The sequence below is a fragment of the Nuphar pumila genome, chromosome 1, assembly GCF_984573655.1.
Source record: "Nuphar pumila chromosome 1, dmNupPumi1.hap1.1, whole genome shotgun sequence".
Lineage (NCBI taxonomy): Eukaryota > Viridiplantae > Streptophyta > Magnoliopsida > Nymphaeales > Nymphaeaceae > Nuphar > Nuphar pumila.
In genome coordinates, this window is record NC_143249.1 from 96,935,801 (window position 1) to 96,961,535 (window position 25,735).

A 25,735-nucleotide genomic window follows, 5' to 3' on the forward strand; every position below is an offset into this window, starting at 1 on the left:
GTTTCAAAAAGACTTTAAAACTTGTAAGATTTACTTGGGCTGCCACTCAACCCAACCAATCAGATTTTGTTATTTGAATCGCTTTGAAATATTTACAAAAATGTCATGGGGCGCCAGCCCCATGGTCCCCTTTATTGGAAAATGCCTTTCATGATGAGCTTCAAGGCTCATCATGAGTTTTGAAAAGAGGAAATAGCCAATCGTGGCCTATGTTTTAAAACTCATGAAATTCTTTTTCAAAAGTGCCACCCAGCTGGTCAAACCTTGACCAGCTGGTCAACCATAGACAAGATCGTCTCCCTAGAGGGGCACACATAGGGTTTGGGTCCTCTAGTTGACCCGGATCCAAATCCAAAATCGCCAATTCAATATATTTCAAAACAATACTTAATTAATGCATTAAAACATTAAATAAATTCCAATAAATCGTTTAGTGCTCTACTAAACCTCAATTAATACGAAATACACGAAGCCTCTCAAGAAAATTGTCATTCGTTTGCGAGGATTAAGCGTATTACGATTCGGGTCCAAACTCGGGTCAAAACTCGTAATTCACATGCACTGACGAGGTTTTGACATTGTATAGGTCCCAAATTCGGGGAAAAACCATAAAAACATATTATAAATTAACCCTTAAATTTTCAGAAGCTAATTCATCCAGAATTAGACACTTCTTACTTACACAGTGAAACTACGCGATTTTCGGGTCGCGCGATCAAAGCCAAAATACAAAGCACAATCAATTCTCACCAAATCACGTGCTATATCTCATAAATACACAAAAGCATACATAGCAACATCAAATAAGCAGTAAATTTCCCATAAAAATTCACGGGTCTTACAGTAAAAAATGTTTTTTTTTCTCTACTATACAAAAAAAAAAGTTTTACGTGTTTTCTGAGTTTTAAATCTTAGGGCGTTACACCTCTAAACAGTCTAGCACTCCTTCACTCACCAAATCGAAACTCACAAGTTCTAGCGACATACAAGGTTCAAATCCCTCCAAAAAGGTCATGTTTTTCCCTTTCTTTCTTCCATGTTCTTTTTAATTTTTTTTTCAAAATAGCAAAAGACCCTTTCTTTTTTGCTGGAATGGTTTTAAATCTGGAGTTGTAGCATCACCTCTCATTGGCCACCTCCTTGATGGCCAATGAGGGGTCATTCTTTGAATTTTTTTTGTCTCGTTCTCCTTTCAACTGGCCAATGAAGAGCCACCAAGGGAGAAGGGGCTGGCAAGCTTGGGCGGCACCTCTTTTTCAGCCCAATAGGGTTTGAAGAGAGGTGGCTAACCCATGGTTAGGCATTTAGGTGACCACCTCTCTCAAGACCCATTAGAATGAAGCTATATGTTATGTTGGGACTCATGCTCTTAAATGGATCCGGATTTGGATCCGAAAAAAGAAAATTGGGGTTTTCACACACAAAATGTCTAATGCATTCAACTCACATTTAGGACTATGATGGATAACTATACTCTTTAAAGGCTCAACATGAAAAATTTCTTTCTCAGCTCCTAAATGCGCATTGCAAAATTCTTGTGAGGATTCTTCATGAACCTTATCAAATGTAGGAATATCCTCAAATTTAAGTGCGGGTTCCTCTTTGATCTCCTCATCGAAGATAGATTCTAGATCGGAATAAAAAAGAAGTTTCTCATCCTCTAACTCTTCATCGAATTGGAGATCTATCTCGAGATCAACACCAAATTCAACTCCTTCACCATCTTCAATCTCGTCGAATATTGGATTCATATGAGACTCATGGTTTGGTTCCTCGTACTCCTTTATGGCATCTTCAATTTTCTCATCAAACTATTTTTCTTCAAACTCATGTCTCGCTCTAAATGCACCTCCTAACCTAACCCTCGATTGTACATAATCATATGTGGATGGGTTGGGTTGGGTTGGGAAATGGATAATGAGGACACACGAGTACCCCGACTTGTTTTTCTATGCAAAGAATTCACATGACTCCACCTTGTACATCGGGCACAATTTCCTATGATAGCCATGGGGTAGGAACTGAGCTCTAAGCTTCCGTTTCATGTGTTTCTAATGAACAATAGGATCCTTACCCCGATGAGCACATGTTTGCTTGAGTTATCTCCACGAAGCAACAACTCGACCCTTTAACTTGAGGCCAACTAATTATATTTTCTTGTGTTTAGGAACTTCCAAGAACATTAGGTCATTCTTGACTTCTTCTAACTAATCTAAGAAGTCAGTATCAGATAATGCATTAAATTCGAGAATTTCAAATTTTATCATGGCTTCCCTGTTAGATCTCCTAGGAGGATCATAGGCTCTACTCGAAAGCGTAAGAATAGAAGTGTCAAACTCACTATCGGAGTCAAACTGACTTGCTTCGTGGGACCCGTGAGATCCCCAAAACTGATTTCTATCATTCTCTCATGCTCAAGCTGCCTAATGTGCGTTTGATCATGTTGTGGCTCTTGGTTCACTTGTTGAAGTCTTTGAGTCAATCCTTCAACTTGACGCCGCAAGTCTCGATCAACATACCTTTGATCTCTAACGTCGTTGACATTGAATCCATCATTGTAACTACGTCCAACTTGCTGCCAAGCCATAGCGACCTACGCCTAGGATCACACTAAGGTAGATGAGACCTAACCTAGCCTCTAGACAACATGAAAAAGCGAATAGTGTCGAATTTAGAAATCCGACAACCCTCGCTCTAATATGTTTACATGCAAATTTTTTACTTTCACATTTGACCTTTTGAAAAAGTTTTTAGAAAACTCACTTTCGTTTTGAAAAATGCAGGAAAACTTGAGAGATGAGACTCGTTTGTCGGTACGAGGTTCAACCGTTCCTGGCGCCTTAATCAGGCGTAATAGAACTAAGGATTGAACAATACGTCTCTTTTATTCAAATGCTTAAGAAATTATTCTAAGTCCTAGAATGCATACATAAGGAAGTAAACACACATGACATGATTTTGAAAAGGAGTTAATGAAAATATGATGCATGCTTAAGCTTCTTGAAAATTATTTTGCAATATCTTTTTGAAATTGAAAATTACTCTAAAAGAGCCAAATAATTGGACGTGTGGTCTTGCAGGCCCATGCATGATGCAACCTAAGTCTAAATGATGCAGGGATGCGCTTTATCAAAAGACTTTTTGAAAGATTTGAGAAAAATCATTTGTATTTTTCTTCTTTTATAAAACTCTTTTGATGAGAAAGGGTTTTTATGCCTTATATAATTTAATTAAGATAAATTTGCCATATATTCGTGTCTATGACTGCAAATATATTTTAAGTATATCTCATTAGATTCTAAAAAGGAGGGTTTTAGAAAATATTTTGAAAACCTTGAAAATATGCAGTGATTTTAGGCTTTTTGTAACTTAAAAGAGGTTAATAAAACTTGAATTTTATTTGCATTTTGACTATGGTCATAAATACGAATTTCACTAAGTTTATTAACTTCTTAAAAAAGGTGCACATGCCATTCTTGTTTCACTATTGTGAAATTTAAAATGTGCGTATGCATGACAAACAATAGCAATTAATGATGAGAAAATAAATTATATGCAAATACCAACTAAACTATGCTACCATCTAAACTATGCATAAAAGTAAATAAATAAAGATTTCAACTATTTTTGAGCTTTTTTACATTTTACATTGGAAAATTAAATGATAAAATAAAGAAGATAAAAAGAGAAATAACACCTAAGTTCTCCTGCAAAATTAACATACATGTTAATAAAAAATGTAGGCTTTTTGAGATTTATCCAACAATATCCGAAAATCATAGGATATTATCTCAAGATAAGCCTTTTCCATGCATTTATAAAATGAAATTCCTAAACAATCTAAATGACAATGCATGATTTAATGAACTATTAAACTAAGCCTATTTCAGAAAATAAAATTTTGGAACTGAAGATAAAAGGACCAAAATACCCCTACAAATTTAGGCTAATTTGCCAAAACCGTCCTAAATGCTAGAGTTCTAAAAAAACAGATTTAGAAGTATATCTAATTTCAAAGGCTAAATGAACTCAAATCGACACCAAATCGGGTGGGAAGCACCCTGACACAATCAGGAACGTGATCAAGATTTAAAATCATGAAAACAATTCATAAAATTAAAAATATAAGCAAGAATATGTCAAAATTGGCCTTATTTCTACGGAACAGAATTATGCAAAAACTAGTTTTGGAAAAACAACAAAATAAAATATTAAATGACATCCTAAAATTCTGAAAATTGGTATGAACACTCCTAACAACCTTATAGACAACATACAATAAATTTTTTTAATAAATACCCATAAAAAAAGAAAGGTATTAAATTAATGAGTGGAAGTGGGTTACAGAAGGGTGTTCTGTAATCTGTCACAGTTCTGGGCTAAAATAAAATAGCAAATAGACATGAAAAATTACTAGACTTTTTTGGAATAAACTAGACATGACGGCGAATAAGTCTCGTTTTATGGATTTGAAAAATCATCTACGGTTAGGGAGATATGACCCTGATTATAATTAACGGCCTGACAATGCAGGGAAATAGGTCTCGGTTTTGATTTTTGAAAGTATGTCAAAAGATACTGAAAAATAGTGAAACTTGGCCTGACTCACGTGGACACACATATGTATATCTCACAAAAATTTTGGCTTAAAAAGATAAAAATAAATACATGAAATAACGACACCAACATAAGGGTCAAAATCAATATTTTAGAACATAGACTAAATAATAATATCAAATCTAATTTACTAATGCATAAAAAAAAGAAACTGATCATTAACTATTCCTGATTCTATATGGATGCAAAAGTGATGCAGACCTAGATCTAGGATGCATGCAAATTAAAAGAAAAATAATGCATGGAAGCATATTTTGTTGTAGCCGATTGGAGAGCGTGATTCGACCTATGTGAAACTGAATCTCAGCCTTCTTATGGCTGTAAAAAAAAACGCAGCAACCATAACCAAATAAAATGCAGAGAGAAAATAAGAAGGAAAGGAGTTACCTGGGTATGGGCTGCTTGGATAAAGTGCCGACTATTCTTGAAAGACAAAGGGCTGACCAGTTTCTTGATGGTGGCTGGATCGATTGGATATTCCAGCAAATCCTTCCTCTCTTTCTCCCTTGCTGCAACCCAAAAGGAAGAGAAAGAACAGAAAGAAAGGAGAAAGAAAAAGAACTAGGGGAGGGCGGTACCTATGGAGGAAATGGGAGAGAAAGATTAAAAAAAAAAAAGAGAGAGAGGTCTTGCTTGCTGGACGTCCCTCCTCCCTTGGGTCTCTTTTATAGAGAGAGAGTCAGAGGAGAAGGGAAACTCTAGGGGGGTCCCATATTTCCTAAAATTAAGTAATAGATAATTGACAAAATAAAAAGAGGAGAAATTAGAGGAGTCGACCCCCTTAGTGGGGTCCACATTTGGATCAATTTTGATTTTTTTTTCTTTCCAGCCTAAGTAAAACTCTAGAAAGTAAACATGTTTTGCTAAAACGCAAACTACACTTACCAATTATAAAAAAAGTAATGATGAACTAGAAGACTCTAGATGTGGCGCTACTTAAGTGGGTCCCATCTAGATTGGTAAAATGGTTAAAAGTTCCTAACGTCCAATAATAAAAAGATTAGAAACAAAAGAATAAAATTAAGAGACAAACAACAAAGACACATTCCTAAATCAACTAATTATCTAAAATAAAAAAACAAAATGAGGAGACTAATCTAGGGGTGACGCCACCTAGGTGGGCCTCATCTAGTTTGGATTGGACCTAAGATCCATTTTGAGATTCAACCTAAAAAAATCCAAATTGAAAATCCAGTCTGGATCTAGGTTTGGTGTACATTGTCTTTTTTGAAAAAGGTATTTCAAAATACCAAATATTGAAATGCAAAAGCACTAGATTTGAATTAAAATGTAAAAAAATCAATTTTTGAATCTAGATTGGAGACTAGATTAGAAGAAAAAAATTTGAATCTAGATCTAGATCCAAAGTTTCAAATAACAAATGAATTTGGGTCTTAGACAATGAGTATGATCCATGCTTAAAAATGGTGGATGGATCTTGGGTCAAAGATAAGACATTAAGAATGAATCCTGGATGAGGTAAAGAGGATAAGTTGGATCCTGGATCAATGATGAGCTTCTAGAAGCGGATCTTGAATCAAGATAAGATGGTGGAGATAGATCCTGGATATTGAATAAAAATGAAAGAATGGATCCCAGATAGTAAATGTGATGGGTGGACCCTGGATATCTAATGTAGAGATCCAGATCTAAAGACAAAATGGACCCTAGATATATGTAACGAAGTAAACTGGATAAAAAGATCTAGGTCTAGAATAGAAAATGGATGCTAGTCATCAGATCCAATATTGGATCAGATTTGGTATCCATTATCTGAATTGAAACATGGATTGAATCTCAGATATAGATAGAATATCAGATAACAAAATTGGTCCGAGTCCAGACTAGAAATCACCCCTAGCTTAGAAATTAACCAAACTGCCCCTCTAAATCTCTCACAAGGTGGGTCCAGTTATAGAGTGACACTTTGAAAAACAATATTTGAACTGACTTGAACATGGTTCTGAGGTTACTGAGCTCAGGTGAACTAAGAAGACATTATCTCAACTAGACTTTGGACCAAATGATTGAAAACAGACACAATTCTAAGTAAAATGGTGAAAAATTCACTATAAAGTGAGGTAAGCGACAAGAGTGTACCAGGTGTAGTGAACAAAACACTGGGTTTGAATCAAAATCACAGTCAACTGAACTAGGATGAACTAATCTGAAGCTTAAACGAACTAAATCCTAGCTAAGGTTAGTTCAATTTTAGCTGAAATGAACTAAATTGAGTTAAAAATGAACTCCAACAATATGGGAAAACAAGTTTGAGTTGAAATTGAACCACTTGAACTCCTGATAAGCTCAAGTTAAACACATGAGAATATGATCAACTGAAATTGATTAACTCTGAGATAATTAGATTGAATTTGAGCTAGAAATGAACTCATTTCACATGAAATGAACTCATCTCACATGAAATGAACTAAATTTAGCCGAAATGAACATGGTCTACTCATTGTGAATTCAGGGGAGCTAGAGATGACTAACATTCTAGCTCTTCTAAGCTTAAAATGAGTTTGGTTGGGTCTAACTGACAATGATCTAAGGTTTTCTAGGGCAAAATGATAATTTTTTTGGTAAAATAGGGTGAAATGACACCTAAATTGGAATGATTCTAGGGGTTAGACTTGTACACTGTTCTAAAGGGGTTGTCATATGTGAAAGGGTTTTTTTAGAAATAATCTTGGAAAATTTGGGATGTTTACATAATACCAAAATGATGCAGACATGAGTTGACTACGAGAGGCCGATCTTGCGAATGCGCGTACACGCCAAGTGTACGATACGAAAGCGATTAAACCTAACGAGAAAATAAATTTTGAAAACTATTTTGTTGTTTTTCAAAAATAAATAAAAAACTAACTATGCTAAACCCTATTAAGTCTCTCTCTCTCTCTCTCTCTCTATATATATATATATATATATATATATATATATATATATAGAATACTTAAGAAACAATGAACAAGATGGTGGTTTTGGAAATAATTAAGAAATTTCAAGACTTGAAAGACATTAATCAATATGGCACTTTGAGATTCTGATTCTTTTATGACATTTTTTATCTGTGCAGGTAGCATGTCATTATCGCTTGTAAAGCAACATGTTCTTCCATCAAACTATCTATCATCAATTTGACACTGGAACTACTTATGAAACAATTGACTTATGAGCAGATCATACATGGGATTTTCTGGCTTCCAAGGATAAACACCTTAACCATTATTGACATACATGGAATCTAGGAAAAGAAGCATCACAAATTTATCCAACTAGAGGCCAAAAAAGCCTCTCCCTATACTACAAGAATTCATGGGCAATCTTCAATGTGCTTTTGCTAAATAAAAGTATGATGAATACCAAAAAATTCTTACTGCATTATTGTCACGAGCTTACTTTTTTCAATAAGCTAGTGCGACACGACAATCCTTCCTTATCGTTGCAAGCCTTTTTATCGCTCTGTCATGGGCATAAAATACTTCACAAACTCGCGACGCGCCAAGCTAGCCAGCCTAACAGCCAAAGGCCGCGTACCAACACCTTTCCATGTGCTGAATTATTTTCATTGGCCTTGCGCACCACCTCGTGTGCAACTGCCTAGCTGAAGCTGATCAAGCACATTTCTAAATGCGCATTTCATGTAGTCCATGCCACTTAGTGCATAGTCGTTCCATACCAGCTATCACTTCCGAAAAGGGCACAAATTTGCCTTAGCCTTGCGTGCCATGAAGCGTATTGCAGCTCTATGTGCATGATATAACAAAACCTCACAACTGAAGGAACAAGACCTTGCGGCCCCTAATTCAAAGACCAGTTGATGATTGAATACCATAGCGAAAATCACCACTGTGACTCATTCATCGGTGCCTAGGTGTAAACACCCCAATTTTTCACCCCCATCCAGTGCTTACATTTCATATGTCACTGCATATCATTGCATGCATTCAACATATCATTTCATTGCATTGCATGTCATTGCATCTCATTATCGAGATCCAGAATTCCCGCTTTCAAAATATTAAATCCAGATTTGAGCTTTTAAAATTTTTCTTTTGAAATCAATTTCAAAACCTGGGTTTTAAGTTGATATTCTTGCCATTTGCCAAACCCTAGGACCTTATATTTCGAAATGTTTCCCTCAGAAAACAATCTGGATTCATTTTAAACTCAATTTCAATTGATTTCAATTCTCAGATGAGGCCCATTTAGGTTGTGTCGCTTCTGGATTCCTTTATTTATCAAAAATCTCAAAAATTTCAGTCCTAATTAGATCAGGACTCTATATTTTCATCTTTGTGAACCTTTTTAAAACATCATTCTGATTTTAAACCAGCTGTGGTCATATCCTTGCTCATTCTCGTCATTTTTATCCAAAATTTTAGAATTCTAGTCCAATCAAGACTTTTTTTTTTTTCAGAATCCTAGTTGGATCAGGACTCTTTTTCCAGAGTCCTAGTCGGATCAGAACTCTATTTTTTACAACCTTTTTACCTGTTTTTGAGAAAACCAATCAAAATCCTTTGTTTTTTTGTCAAAATTCTAGAGTCCCAGCCGAATTAGGACTCTTTCTCAGAGTCCTAATTGAATCAGGATTCTCCCGATTTCATCCATTATTCCTGATTCTCACTTGTTTTCAAAACATTTTCATCTGATTTTCAAAATCTTCCATTTTAGCCAAAACTTTAGAGTTTCAGTCGGATTAGGACTCTTCTTCAGAGTTTCAGTCGGATTAGAACTCTATCTTTTGTCACTATTTTTACATGTTTTTAACCAAATCTTTCAAAATCTTTCAAAGAAAAGTAAAAAACTCAGAGTTTTGGTTGAACCAGAACTCTGTTTGAAGAGTCCTAGTTAGATCAGGACTCTGACCCTGATTTCAATTTTGAGAGAATCTTTCAAAAATCCTTCTATTTATCTCTTCAGGAATCAAAATTGTTATACCTTTATCATGAAATTTCAAAATTTTGGGATTTTATTCCAGAGTCCCGATCGAATCAGGACTCTATCCCAGAGTCCTAATCGAATCAGGACTCTATCCAAAGTTTGTTTTCTCACTCCATTTTCACTGACTTTCAAAATTTCTGTTTAAATTTCATCATTTGCTTATCAGAAAACCAAAAATTCTTAGAATTCTGATCGAATCAGGATTCTTTCTCAGAGTCCTAATCAGATCAGGACTCTGAACCAAAACTTCAGTTTTATCCTGTTTTTAACTTTTTTTTCAAAATTCTCTCATTTGTTTTCTCAGAAAATCCAAAAATATGAGAGTCCTAGTTCAATTAGAACTCTGTCCCTAGAGTCCCAGTTGAATCAGAACTCTGTTTTGATTTCAATATTTGATATTGTTTTCACTATTTTCACAAGTTCTTTCATCTATTTTTCAGAAAATACCAAAAAAATCTAGAGTTTCAGTCCGATAAGGACTCCGTCCCAGAGTCCTAATCCAGTCAGGAGTCTGTTCTAGAGTCTGTTTTTACTTCCATTTTTACTCTTTTCTATTTGTTTTTCAAAAATTAGGTCATTTTGTAGAGTCCCAGTTTATTCAGGATTCTATTTCAGAGTTCTGATTGAGTTAGGACTCTAACCCTGACTGTATTTTCTGACTTATTTTACCATTTTTGATAAAATCTTTAAAAAACTTCTTCATTTGGCTTTTAAAATCCTAAAATCTCAGAGTCCTAATTGGTTCAGGACTCTGGTCCGGAGTTCCAGTTTGATCAAGACTCTATTTTCAAGCCTTTAAATTTTATTTATTGATTTTAACCCCTTTTCAAAGCTATTTTCAGTCTTTATTTCAAATTTTCAAAACTTTGATGTGGGGCCCCCTCAGTTGGCGCCATATCCAGAGGAGTTCTGACTCAGTCAAGACTCTGTACCATTTCAAAACTTTTAATCTCAAAGTCTACTTTTGAATCTCTTTTGAAAAACCTCTCATTTTCAAGTTTTAAAATCATTTTTGAAAATTCAAGTGGGGCCCTCTCGGGGTGACGCCACATTTGAAGAAGTCAAGGTTAGACTAGGGTTAGTCAATGTCCTAATTAGGTTAGGGGTTTAGAGGAGTCAAAAGCAATTTTGAAAATTCATTTTATTTAAGTTTTAAACTATTGGTTTTTAAAGGTTTTAAATTCAAATTTTAAAAACCAAATGTGGGTCCATACTAGGTGGTGCCACATTTGGACTTTCTAGGGTTTAATTAGGTGTTAATTAGGGTTTAGTTCGAGTTCATTTAGGTTAGAAGACTCTAGGAAAATCGTTGCCCTTAGTGGATTTATTAGAAAAAGTCCTGAAAAAAAGAAAAACCTCTTAATTAACCCTAATTAAGTGACTTTTTGAAAACCTATAAAAGGGGGACTTCAAGAGGTCAAAAGAGGCTGTTTTCTCTCAAATTTCCGTGGTTTCCTTCCTCTCTCCAGCATTTTTTCTTTCTCCATTGAAGCTGCAACCCCAAGGTGAGTTTTTTTTAACATTATTTTATTATTATTTATTAATTTTTTATGATTTTATATTAGATTTCACCATTGGCACCTCCCCTTTCATGGATTAAACCATGGATTCAACCTCAAGAACCTCAAGTTCAATTCAAGAAGATGATCTAACCCTATTCCATGCTGTTTTCCATGATTCTAATCCATTAGAATCGTTTATTGCATTGTTTTTTATATTCTTAACCAAGAAAACATGAGATTTATCCGATTAAATGGATTAAATCCATGGTTTCAAGGGTAAAAACAATTTCAGCTATGGATTCTCTGTGTTTTATTTATTTTTTTAGCATATTAATGTTTATTACATGTGTTTCATCATCAAAATCAATTTTGTTTTGCTGTTTAGATAATTTTTATGGTTTTTCATGGTTAAATCATATTTTTTTTAGTGTTTCTTAGATTTCTGCATATTTTAATTTTAGATCAGTAGAAAGCATGTAAGTTCGTATTGAAATATTCATTAAATTTTTTTGATTTTTTTATATGTTGTTCACAGATATGTCAGTGAACTACTGTAAAAAAATCAGACGTTTTGGAATTCAGGAACTTTGTTAATAAAATACAAAGTCAAATCGAGATTTCTGTTGATTAAAATCGTTGTTTAAATTCAAGCATAACTTGCAGATGCATTATTTCTTTCATCCGATACTCGATTCGAGATTCGTAAAGTGCAATGACTTTGTGTTGATGTAGGATATTTACTGTAAAATTTTCATAATTTTTTGTCTTTGTTTGGTATTTTTCCTCTGTCAGAAAGTCGGATCCACCTTTTAAAACTTGTTATGATTTATTAAAACCCTAATCCGACTTGTGCTGATCATAGATCTCAAACCGTAGATTCTATTCATGATTTGTAAAAAGGGAAGTTTATTATTTTTTTGTCTACTGTTCACTGCTGAAATTTCAGAAATTTTTGATGAAGTATTCTATTTGTTTATGTATTTTCAATCAGAAACACCTGTTTTTATCAATTTTATATTCATTAAATTTAAGTACAGATTGTCGGAATGATATCTCCCTAACCGGAGATGATTTTTCTGATCTGTAAAAGGAAGACTCTCTGTTTTTCTGTGTAGTTAGTTTCTGTAAAATTTTAGAAATTTTCATGGTGGATTGACTCCTGATTTGGGTCTAACACTGAAACTGGTACGTGACCATGGGTAAAAATAGCATATTTTAGGGTTTTAATGCAATTTTTGAATTGAAATAATGTCAAAAATATATTTTTATGGTTTCAAACTGATTTTTGGGTGATAACAAGTGCAGGTACCTATTTTTATCGATTTTGGAATCCATTTGATGCTTAGATGAGCCAAATTGCAAAACAGGGTGCCCGTTGGATCCCAAAACACTGCTAAAACCATGATTTTCATGATATTTCTTGATTTTCGTGTATAAGTTCATGTTTTTAGGGTTTGTTCACGTTTAGAATCATATTAGGATGCTTCATGGTCGATTTTATGTTTATTTTAATCCTAAATCCAAAGTTTTTACCAAAATTTATTTAAAAAAACCCTGATTTCAAGGCCATAGTCTTGCTATCAGGGGCATTTTGGTCATTTGACCTCAATTTTGAAGTTCTAAACCCTAATTTTCATATTTTCAATCATACCACATGACCTTATGTTTGATTTATTTTCATTCAAATTCCAAAACCTCATTTTTACAAAATATCTTTCTGAAAACCCTGGTTTCAACGCCATAGTCTTGCTATCAGGGGTATTTTGGTTATTTTGACCATAATTTTGAATTTTCAAATCTTATTTTTATTATTTATTCTATTTTATTTCATATTTTATTATATTTATCCCAGGGAATCATGGAAAAAGGCTTATATCTAGCAAAATCCACTAATTTCCAGATATTACTGGATAAATCTAGAAAAGCCAACATATCTTCACTAACAAGTTTTCTAGTTTTGCAGGGATATTAAAGACTTTATTTTTATGTATTTAAATTCAATTAGTGATGTAAAATTAAATGTAAACTTTGGAATAAGAATTTTAATTTCTGCTTAAATTAGGATTTGCATTGCATATAGTTTGAACTTTGATATATAACTGTTATGTTTGTCATTCATGTGCATATTTTTACAAATCCACCATGGTCTACACGAATAGCATGTGCACAAGCTCTTAGGGAGTTGACAAACTCGGTGGAATTCGTATTTATGGCCATAGTCAGAATACGAATGAGACCCAGATTTGTGATCTTCGTATTAGCCACATTCAACCTATACTCTTAGGCTAACTTCAAAATGCACCGCATTTCTCAAAATACAAAAAGATTTTCTCAATTCCTCAAAGAAATATCTTTCAAATCCATATCCATTCATTTCATTTAATTTGCAAATTCAAATTCCAATCTAGAGAAATCAATTTTCTCAAAATTTCTCAAGTCTTTCTCAGAAATTGATTTTCTTAAAACTCTGAGCTTTCAAATGGTATTTCAAGTATTTATCAAGTTCAAATCATGATTTTTCAAGCTATACATTCAATTTCAAAGTTCAAATTCAGAGAAATCAAGTTTTTCCAAAGTTATTTAAAATTCCTTAGAAATTGATTTTCACAAAACCTCTAGATTCTTCAGAAATCGATTTTCATTTTCCTGAGAAATATTCTTTCACCATGATTCACGATTTTCCAAGTGACATCTTTTCCAAGAATTTTCCAAGTATTTTAGTTATTCTAAGCAAACATCATGTTTTCAAATCTGTATTTTTCAGAAAATTCATAGCACATGCCTGATTCTTTGTGCATTTAGGAAATAGAACACGATTTAGACAAGTTGAGCAAAGCTAAGCACACTTTTGATCCTTGGTTCGATTACCCCTGGTAAAGGCGTCAGGAACGGTTGAATTTCGTACCGACATGCGAGTCCCATTCCTCGGAATTATCCTGCATTTTAAAAACGGATGCGACTTATTTTCAAAAACTTTTTCAAAGGTCAGTTTGACTTGCAAAAGTAAAATTTTGCGATGATAACACTAGGCATTCACTCGTCTAGCCCCTAGTCACCATACTCAGTTGGAACCACCTAAGGTGATTTCTGGGGAAATTAGCCCTATTTGTCACGAGCTTACTTTTTTTAATAAGCCGCAATCCTTTCTATCACTCTGTCATGGGCATAGAATGCTTCGTAAACCCACAACACGCCAAGCTGCCCAGGCTGGTCAGCCTAACAACTAAAGGCTGTGTTCCAATACATTTTCATATGTTGAATCATTTTTATTGGCCTTGCGCACCACCTTGTGCACAACTGCCTAACGGAAGTTGATCAAACACATTTCTAAATGTGCATTCTATGTAGTCCATGTCGCTTAGTGCATAACAGTCCCATACCAACTATTACTTCCGAAAGGGGCACAAACTTGCCTTAGCCTTGCATGCCATGAAGCGTATTACAACTTCATGCACACAACATAGCAAAACCTCACCACAAAAGGAACAAGACCTTGCGGCCCCCAGTCCAAAGATCAGTTGATGATTGAATACCATAGCGAAAAACACCACCCAAACTCATTCACTGGCGCCTAGGCATTCACTCACCTAGCCCCGAGTCACCATACTCGATTGGAACCACCTAAGGTGATTTCTGGGAGAATTAGCCCTAACCCACATGCACCCCCGTGCGTCTAACCGCTACGCGTGGGACAATTCTTGCAAGCCGAGAGGTCTTTAACCAAATCTCTAAAGGCAACATCCTCTGATCCGTTGGCACTGCTTAACCAAACAACGTTCCACGTCTGTGCCACCATACAACGATGCACTAACGACGATATCGATGCCTATCGCGTGCCATGCTACTATTGCATGTCACCGATCAAGCCAATGCACACCACACGTTCTTACACTCGATGCATTTTCCACTCAATAGAGTTTCGCACTGCCCCATTCCGAAAGATCGACCCAGGACAATTATAATGCCATGTAAAATTAGTTTCAACATTTTATATGCTTGTTGTACCCTTTTTGAAGGAAAATTTTGTACCCTCGTGAGCCAAGTATCTTCAGCCTTTTTTTTAGATAGGTAAGCTATGGTTAGGAAAACCCTACCAGTTACAATGAATCATCACATCAAATCAAGGACATCTAAGTCAAGAACCTTCAACCTCAATAAAAAAAACGTTTGCATTTGTTTCACTTGACAGGTTTTGTTATTTGTGTAGAAATTGACTTTTAAGGGCTGCATCGTCTTGCTGCATTGCAGGGTTGAATCGCGCAGAAAAGAACCAGTTAAGCCATAGGAAGAAAATAAAAAAATATATAGAATAATAAATACTCCTATGGTTGTTTCTTGATGACTATACCTTCTTTTATACCAGATGAGTTTGAATAATAAGAGAAACAATTAATTAGATTTTTTAGAATCATTGCTTTTATATGCATAATCATATATTGTGAACATGTAGAGACTTTTAAGATTTTGCATGATTATTGCATATGAATTTGTTACATATGAATGAAAATGACATGTTTATGTTTGGTCATGTGATTTGACCTGTTGATACAAGTCAAGGGCTTGGATGACACACGTGAGGTGCTTGTGTGTGGGGCACACAGGAAGGGTCGAGATAGGACATATTCCATTATTATATTTGAATGCAAAGTTCATAAATGTTTTGATAAATGACATGTGATAACTTTTCCCTATATAGCATAACAAACCCCTGGTCAGTTTCAGTTGTTTTTACGTTTCGCTCATGCACGTATCCTCAAGACAGCTAATATCGAAACAAAGTTATCATGTTCACTTTACTTATTTTGACTTGCACACTGTGAAAGGAACAACATATATATACTAGCATGGGTTCTGAATTTTGCTCATTATGCTCATTTTACTCATTTTGCTCACTTTTCAGAGACATCTGATAATATTCGAACGATACAGAAACAAGATTAACTTGCTTATTTTTGCTTATGTTAAATTGCATATCATATATAAAATAAAGCGTGTGTTAGTTTTGTTCTAAATTGTTATACTTGTGAACCTACCAATTTTTCATGAAAATGACCCATCTTATGATTAGGTCAGACCAACAAGTGATGGCACGATGACGTGAGGGTATCAAGATGAGACTTTTTGCCTGACGTTTCACTCTTGAGGACATTTTTGGAATTTTGCATAAGGGTTTCCTTGAAAATTTCTCTTTTATATAAACTGTAAATTATTTAAAATCTCATTTTTAATCTATTTGGTTTTGAATGTACAGAGTTTCAAATCCGTTGTGTAAAGGAAAGGTTTTGCAAGTAATGCGCCCAAGGTCTGTTGACTTGTTATTTCAAAAATCCCATTTTTTTCGCTAAATTACTATTTAAAATTCTAATAAAGGAATGATTACAAAGCTTTCAAATTTTTTCTAAAAAGTTAAAAGTCTGGGATTTTGAGGGCGTTACAGCTAGTCCCAATGAGAGATCTGGACGTAGTTCAAGAGTTTCCAGATGTATTCCTGAAAGAGATGTCAAGACTTCCTCCGATTCGTGAGGAGGAATTTAACATTGAGTTGTTATTGGGTACCACACCAATATCTAAGGCACCATACCAGATTGCGTCAATCAAGCTCGAGAAACTCAAGAAGCAGTTTCAAGAGCTAATGGATCAAGGATTCATTTGTCCAAGCGTTTCATCCTGGGAAGCACCAGTATTATTCATGAAAAAGGATGGATTGTTGCGGTTGTATATAAATTTTTGGATGCTCAACCAACAACAAGAGATTTTCAAAAACCAATAGATATCCTAGTTCTCCTTGGAAACAACTTCATGAATCTGCGAGGTCTCTTCAGGTTCTATAGATCGGGGTTTCTTCTCGGGTCTACATCGATATACCCAAACTAACAACCTAAGGGTACTGATATGGATTATCTAGCTTCAATGGTACCACCACCTATAATCCCAATCTAACAACTTAAGAGTATTGTTGGGGGATCCGAAGATCCAAATGATAGGACAAGAGGTTTTTAAAAAACCCAAATAAAAGTGAGTCTCTAACTTAAGAGAAGAGATAAAAAAAATATGAAGAGCATATAATGAATCAAACAAGGTTTCAATCAACCCTAGTTTTTTGGAGGTGATATTTTTTTTATTTTATATGTGACATGAATTTTCTTCAGCAAGTGATTCTAAAATGTGATAAAACTTAAACCTAGTATATATGCATTCATGGTTGTACTTTTTGCAATGGTAATTTTAAAATGATATTTTTAAATAAAGTTTTGAAAAATCGTCAACCAAATGTTTAAAAACCGACTTTTCACAAATGTGGCAAGTACGGGTCAAAGCCATAGGGAAGGAGACAATATTCAAATTAACTCAAAATATTTCAATTTATTAATAATTTAAAAAGTCTACAATACAAGTGCAAGTTACTTCACAACCTAAAATAAAGAAAATTCTAACTAAAAAAAATATTTGTTAAACGCCTAAACTATGTTGCACAAGCTTCCTTCAGTCTTGAGGGTATTTTCATCCTTTTGCATATGGCATAATTGATTCTCCAACGCAAATACACCTTTCGACCAGCAGTATGCTTGTCAACCTAAGCAAACAAAAGTAAAAAGTCAGCACATAAAATCAAGAATCAAATTAGCATTAAATCTAAAAATCACTACTACTAATTCGTAAATTAACTCAGACTATGCTAAAATGGCAAAATCTAATAAAAATCACTAATGCATGCTAGAACTAATTCTACTAACTCAAGAATCAACTTAGTTATGATGCAACAAACTACGAAAAATCACATAAATTTATCTAACTAGTGAAATGTCTGTTTTGCCCTCGTTAAAGTGTGAAAATGAATTTCTGTCAGGTTTTAAAAAACAGACAGTTTTGAGGGGCAAACGAAGTCCAAAATTGATGAAATTTATTTTGTTCAATTCATGACACGCGCAAGAATCTTTCAGCTTTTACAAAATTTAAAAATTCATCTGAAAACTTCAGATATAAGCGTTTCAAAATCAGTCAAAATCTAGAATTTTACCTGTCCCGAAATTAGAAATCCCGAAAAACCATTTTTTGAAAGACACTTAAAAGTGCGACCAAATATCTTCCAGGGTTTGAACAATGCTTAACGGTTCCAGAGACACAAGTTTTGAGTTTGGATGAAAGAAAAATAGTAAACGACTGTAGAAAATCTTAAAAATTTCACAGAATAAACTAGACACACAGACAAGCACATCGCTTTTTACGGATCTGAAATACGATCTCCGGTTAGGAAGATATGCCCCTAGCAAACCGCTCTTCATTCTGCATAGTATTTTAACTGTGCAGGAATCAGGTTTTGGTTCTTGAATTTATAAACAGGGTTACAAACTAAAAAAGAACTGATTTTTTACTAGAAATTGTAGACATATGCATGATTCTACCATAAAAAATTCAGATTTAAACAACAAATATAAGCGGGTAAAATAATGGCATAAACAAACGGCCAGAATTAAGGACTGTGAAACTAAAACCCTAGAACAAAAAGAAACCTAGTTAAGCATGATAAAATTGATAAAACGTGTAACTAATGCTATGAATCATGATTAAACATAGGAAATAATGAAAATATGCATGAGCATGGTGAAACAAAAATAAAAACACAGGGAAGCATGATCAAGAACTTGATTTAGCCATTAAAAGAGAGATCCGATCCATAGAGGGGTCAAATCTCATCTTTTTTTAGGCATACATGAAATCAACCTAATCTAAGCATTGTTAATGGATCAAAAATGTATAAAGAACATTAAAAAATCAGCAGATCATATTCTTGAACCACAAACACGGTAAAAAGAAAGGGAAAAGCATGCTAAAAGGGGCAACAATGGTGGATTCAATAAAAAAGATACATAAAAAAATAATAAAAGAGTAAGAAGAGGATGCTCACCTTGGGCTGCAATGGAGGAAGAGGAGGAGCTGCTGGAGCAATGAGAACTTGAGGGAGAAAGAGCATGAGGAAGCATGAGGGTCGACCCTCCTATAGGTCCCCTTTTATAGATTTTTTTAGGTTTTTGTTTTAGAGAATTCCGTTCTAGTCAGAACTCTCTTAATTAAAAGAGATAAACTCTAGGGAGGTCGACCCTCCTATAGAGTTCTAATTTTAAAAAGAGTTTTGACTTTTTAAATTTCAATTTAATTAAAACTCTAATAAAAACCTAAACTAACTTAAAGACTTTCAAATGTGGCGCCACCTAATGTGGGCCCCATTTGGTTAAAAAAATGATTTTAAAAATAAAAATAAATGGTTTAAGAAAACAAGATTTTCAAGAACTTTAAAAGACACCTATATTTGTAAATTTTTTGTATTTTTGAAATAAATAAAACATAAAAATGAAACTGAATAAAGATGAAAAAATTAGGGCTTGGCACCCCTTGCAGTGTGGGCCGCACTTGAAGAGAATTGGCAAAAATTAGAAATTGATTTAAAAATCAAGTTTAAAACGAATCCAGATCATTTTTCTAAGAAAAATGCTTTGAAATAAGGGGATATAAAGCCTTGGGGGTTGGCCAAATGGCGAAAATTGATTTTAAAACCCAGGTTTTTGAAACTGATTTCGAAAGAAAGGTTTTAAAATCGAGTCTGGATTTGATATTTTGAAAACAAGAGTGCTGAATCCTGAAAATGACATGCAATGATATGAAATGCGATAAAATGACATGAAATGACATGCGAAATGCAAACCTGGATGAGGGGTTTGAAGTCCCAAACCCCTGGCAGAGATAAGAAATTGGAAATTCTCGTCTCAGGATAGAAATTGGGTATTGGATATCAGATCCGATTCAAATGTGGATTGGATCTCGGATATAGCTAAAATTTCAGAAAAAGAATTGATCCGAGCCCAGATTGGCAATTGTACCGACTTGGAAAATGATAAAATTGATGTTTTGAATAAAATGACCTGAAAAATGATTTTGCCCCTGCAGGGCAAAGAGTTTCACTGAAAAATGAGGTTTGAGCTGGTTTAAACTGGATTCTAGGGTTTCTAAACTCAGATAAATTGAAAAGACACTGATTGAACTAAACTCCTTAGATTGGATGATCGAGAAATGACATCATTTTCAGGAAAATGGTGAGAAATGAACACTGGAATGAAGTGGGTGATGGGAATGTACTGGGTTTGAGCTGGAATGAAGGTCACTTATACTGAGGTGAACTAAATCTGGGGCTCAAACACTAGTTAGGCTGACTGGGATTAGCTCAATTTCAGTTAAAATGAGTCGAAGTGAGCTGAAATGAACTCCAAGACTGTGGGAATGGAATCTGAATTGGAGTTGGATCGCTTGAACTCCTGGTGAGCTCAAGTTAAACTCAGGGGAACATGATTGACTGACTCGAAGATAATTGGCTAGAATTCGAGCTCATTTATCAGGAAATAGATCAATTTTAACTGAAATGGTCAGAAATGAATAGGATTTACTCATCGTGAGCTCAGGGGAGCTAGAAATGACAGACATTCTAACTATTTTGAACTTAAAATGAGCTTGACTGGGTCTAACTGACAGGGATCTAGGGTGACCTAAGGGTAAAATGATAATTTTACTGGTGAAAAAGGGGTGAAATGACACATATTCTAGGACAGACCTAGGGTTAGACTCCTACACTGACCTACAGGGTTGGCTGACATCTGTGAGGGGGGTGTCCAGAATAGACCTAGAAAATTTGGTGTGTTTACATTTGGATAATGAAATTTCAGATCTCCATGCTTAAATTGGGTCATACTTCAGATATGTTATGACATGGTAACTTATTTTGGCCATAATTTTCTATGCAGATATCAAATTGTGGCACCGTTTGATGTGTTGAAATCCCAACATCCCCAACTTTAAGTCATCTTTTAAGTTCAAATTAAATTCAATCATTTTGGTGGTAAAAAATTCACTCAATATAGACTCTACCTGAAAACAGGATTTTTATTGAACAAGTTACATTGTTTTCATCATAACTTCTTACTCTGATATCGTATTGACCTGATTTTTAGCTTGTTGATAAACTAAGATCTTCTAGTTTAATTGATATTTTGAACAAAAGTCTAGAGAATGCTGTTTTAAAATATAAAAGTTTAAGCTAGCAAAACTTTATAATGACCTACTCAAAATTGAGGTGTTTACAATATTGTAAGTATATTTAAATCGGTTGATGTTGCAAGCTTTTTTGAATTTATATATATGCATAAATATTTTCTAAACTTAATGTTTAGTTGACTTATTCTTTATTCTCTACTGTTAGATAATGTAAGATTTTGTACGAGAACTGTGTGTTCTTACCCATTATTTAATATTTTTCAGATAGTGAGACTCAGGCTTCACTATGCGACGTAATGGCAAAATTGGTTTGCTGGAGATGACGTGATATATGATTGGTTGCTAGGTTCTAAATATTTGAGATTGTTTTTAAACTTGTGAACTTAAAGTTAAAATCTATTACGTTTAATTATGAGTTGAATCATTGCATTTTTAAATTATGGTTTGAAATTGATAGTTAGTGTGTTGGTAAGTAAATCTGTGATGGACCTCATATCCTCAAGTTATATTCCACATTTGAAAAATAAAATAATGATTTGATTGTCGACAAAAGGTCTTGTCTTTGATAATTTCATATTAAACCTGATACTAAGAGGTTAAGACACACTTGCGTACGCTTAAGCAAACCCTCTAGTGCTTGATACTGACCATTCACTTAAAAAAAATCCTGAATTTTTTAAAGTGAATTTGAGATCATTACATAGGGCATGTTCGCCTGCTCCCAACCAATGTGATTTATAATTTCATAGATTTAAAATCTCATGAGAATCAAAATCATTTGATTTGGAGTCTCATGAGATTTCATTTTCTTTTATTCGGTTATAACATTTTGACTGTTCCTTGACCCTGACATTGTTATAAAGATAGCTAGTTTTGAGACACGCTTGAAATGTGTGAACTCACGAATTCATGGGGAACAAGTGGAAAACCCATCACTAGAGCAAGATGTAGAACCGTAAAGCATTGGTGAAACATGAAGCCAAAAGTAAACATTTAAGATATGCCATAAGGAGTAAAGTATTAAGCATTTAGACAGTAAGAAGCGTGAATGGAAGTGAGAACAAAAGGTATGCTTTTAATTTAACTACATAAGTCAAGCCCATTTAACAAAAACTCCATAATCACCTATTTCAAGTTTTATAATAAAAAAGTTTTTTAATGAATAACATCAAAAGTTCAATTTTACATTAGAAAAGTAAGCTCTCTGTTCCTCAAAAGCAAACATCTCATAAAGTTTGCTTCTCAAGCGAGCTTCCAATTTTTTTAGAAGCTTCGGGTGATTATGAGAAAGCCATAAAAAGTTTTAACAAACATAAAGCACCGAAGTCAAAGTTGCAGGTAGCATATGCGTTTTGCCATGGCTTGTTTGCTTTTGAATATAATAGTTTGATGTAAAAATTGATTTTTGATTGTCAAATTTTCATGCACTGATTCATTCGATTTTATATTTAAAATTTACCTAAACATTAACACTCCCTTGATTTAGTATGGAGATAAGATCCGTGTGGTCAGATTCATTGCAACATTTGAAAATCAGCAAGGCTACTAGATAGTATGGTGCTAGTGATGGTGCCAAAGATACGCTCCAGAATTGACTATAAATTAAACAAAGAATCAGAAAAGATGTGGACAACCATTTCCTAGCATTTTCCAAAACATAGGATAGCCCATCTAAATTTAACAGGCAACATTATCATCTGAATGTTCTCCAGTAAGAACACTCGGAACTGATTTCCTTGGCTTATAACAAAAATTCCGACTTCCAATGGGAAATGCTCATGCCTCATGATGCAGGCTGCACAGGTCACTATTGATGGTTGATAGCTCACGATTCAGAAAATCAAATTTCAAGATGGTCGAGGCATTCTCCATTCGACCAACCTCGCTTAGCAATATGAAGTCACATCAGTAGCCATCCACCTACGAAAAAAAAGGAAAGTTAAACAAAAACAATTGCCTCTAGGACCAATAGAACAATGTAAGAGATGAAAAATTGGTTGTTCACATACATGTTTTCCTGCAAAGAAGCAGATATAGTACACCTCTTACACACCGTAACGCTTTAGAATTTTGATCAACGATGGCATCACATTATATGCTTGATATGACCTCCTCAATTCTATAATTGAGCCAACCTGAAGAATTAGGAACAAATAACAAATTAATAAAAATTGTATATTGCCTTGATGACATCTCAACGACATTCTATTAAGATCCCGTAATAAGTGAATACCATTGTCAAATATGCCTGTTCAGTTTAAGAGCATTTTTATGCAGTTAATGTTGCCACAATTTAGAGCCTTTCTAGTTTTTGTTTTGTTGCTTGTAGGTCATATGCTCAAAGTGTCCTCATGTTCCACTTCATCCACCAACAAATTTGCTTTCCATGTAAAAACTTAAAGCATGTTTTTTGGTGCTCATGACAACTACATGAAAGACAATTGTGGAGAAATAAATAAATACCATGATGCAGGAGAGCCCACTATGCAGGAGCGCGTCATATCTTTCGGATGATTTTCAAAAAATATATTTATTTTTGCACTTATGGTGCATTTTGTGAAAGGGATAAAAAAATGTTAACTGAAGAAAGCCAATATTCCTTGCCAATAAATGAAGGCCATTAGGGCCCTAACCTTCAGGGTAAGCATCACACCATTAGGGCCATTAGGCGATGCATGAAGCGAAAGCAGGGAAGCGAGTGTTAAAAGTATCGTGAAGCGATCGTAAAGCTTATGAGAAGCAAAAAAAGAAACATGTAGAAGTGAATGAAAAGCATGCGTGCGCGCGCGCACACACACACACACACATATATATATATGATAAACATAAAAAATATGAGGAAAACAAAGAGAAAGTGAGGGGGAAGTGCAAGAGAAGCAATTCGAGATGTAATATCGTGTATTTTCATACTTAATCGTTTTGATTTTTTTTTCAAAAATTTGGCTAAGTATGAGAGAAAAATTGTTTGAACCTCGATATTAGACCAATGCTTTTGAGTTTGGGCTTGGCCCAAGTCTCATCAGCTAGGTCTAAACGAGCCATTTAAAATGTAGAAAAGAGTTTTATTTTTGATCTTTAAATTCAAGAGAAATTTAGAATTTATAATCATGTGATATATCGTTGGATGCGTCTCAGAATGCCAAGCGCAATGATATGTTATTTTTTTGAATTCGAGTTTCGGTTGGCCCGAAAATCATATTTTTTAAAAAAAAGAGCAGTTTGTTGATTCGAATCCGGATTTGGATCAGATTGGATCCAATGAATTTAATTCAAATTAATATGGATCTGAACTCTATCCAAGACCTATATTAATCTAGATTTGGTCTAGTCCAAAACCCATTTGGATTTTTGAAGATAGATTTGGATCTTGGATTCAAATCCAGATCCAAATCCATGCCCAACGATTTTCTAGCTTTAAATTGGAGTTAATTAAGGTTAGGAAGTCTTCCTAGTTAATTTGGCTATTTTTGAAAACTTTTAGATAATTATTAATTATTTAATACTAACTAAATAAATAATTAATTAATTGTATTTAATTCTTAATTTAATTTTTATGGTTGATTAGGAATTCTAAATGAAGTCCTTAAACATGCCTAAGTAGGCTAAAGTAAGCCTTAGAAAAGACTTAAAAAAATTGAAAACTTTGAAAAAGTCAAAAGGAGAGAGTTTTGAAAATTTTAGAAAGAGAAGAGAGAGAGAGTCCTCAAAGGAGGAAACTCTCCTTCTCCAGCCCATCTAGAGAGGGCTGGAGAAGGGGGACGTCACCCCCTCTTTGGCTTATTTAAGATAACAAAAATGGGGAAAGAAAGAGAAAGGAAAAAAAGAGAGAGAGAAAGAAAGGAAAAGAGAGAAAGAAGGAAAAAGATGAAGGAGGAGGAGCCTTCTTCTCCAGCCATCCAACACTTTTCACCATTTTTCTTCTTTTTTCGATCTATAGTGAAGGTATGGGTTTTCTTTCTTGAATCAAGTGAGATATTGAATGTAGATGGGTTTTTCATGCATGATTTTGATGGAAATCCATGGAAAAAGAATAGATCTACATGTTTACTCTAAAATACATGGAAGAGGGTTAATGGATCCTCTTCCATGGATTCATTTTTTATTTTATTCACTATTTTAAAAATAAAATTTTGTACATGCTTAGTTTTATGCTAAAACAAAAATTATTTCATGATAAAAATAGCTTGTTATATGTTTGCATTATGATATTATCGATTTTTATGGAGGTGTTTTTTATTTCTTTCATCGTTTCAAAAGAATAATTTTTTGTATATGTTAAACCAGATTTTTTGTTTATGGTGTAAGTGTTCATTTAGAGCTTTCTTTTGATGAACATCGATTTCCATGGATGGTTCATGTTATGGACCGTTAGATACATGTGAGCTTATGGTGAAATAATTCCTATGCATGCGTTCATCGTTAAACATGATGAATCTATATATTTTTGTAGTTAGTAGGGTCATGCCTGCAAATTTGAATTTTGAGTATGCATATTACATGGGTTAGAAGGTTTATGTTCATATGAAAGCATGCTCAGAATTTTGATCCATTTATGCATGCTCATACTAGAAATTTCTGTAGTGTGAGCTTATCGACAATGATACATATTGATTCTTCTTTTTGTC

At 34.2% G+C, this 25,735-nt stretch overlaps 1 protein-coding gene across 2 annotated transcripts in view; it reads left to right on the forward strand.

The window, feature by feature from the left end:
- LOC149849074 (uncharacterized) overlaps nt 1-21,427 on the forward strand; it is an 86,815-nt gene extending 65,388 nt beyond the window's left edge. The window contains exon 8 of one of the 2 annotated variants that reach the window (XM_090013322.1): nt 21,375-21,427. In XM_090013322.1, the coding sequence (XP_089869448.1) occupies nt 21,375-21,378 (4 nt within the window). In that variant the 3' untranslated portion in view covers nt 21,379-21,427. Of the gene's footprint in view, nt 1-15,317; nt 15,399-21,374 lie in introns of those variants that run through there. The other variant, XM_090013303.1, reaches the window with a different exon arrangement.
- Nucleotides 21,428-25,735: the final 4,308 nt, after the last annotated feature.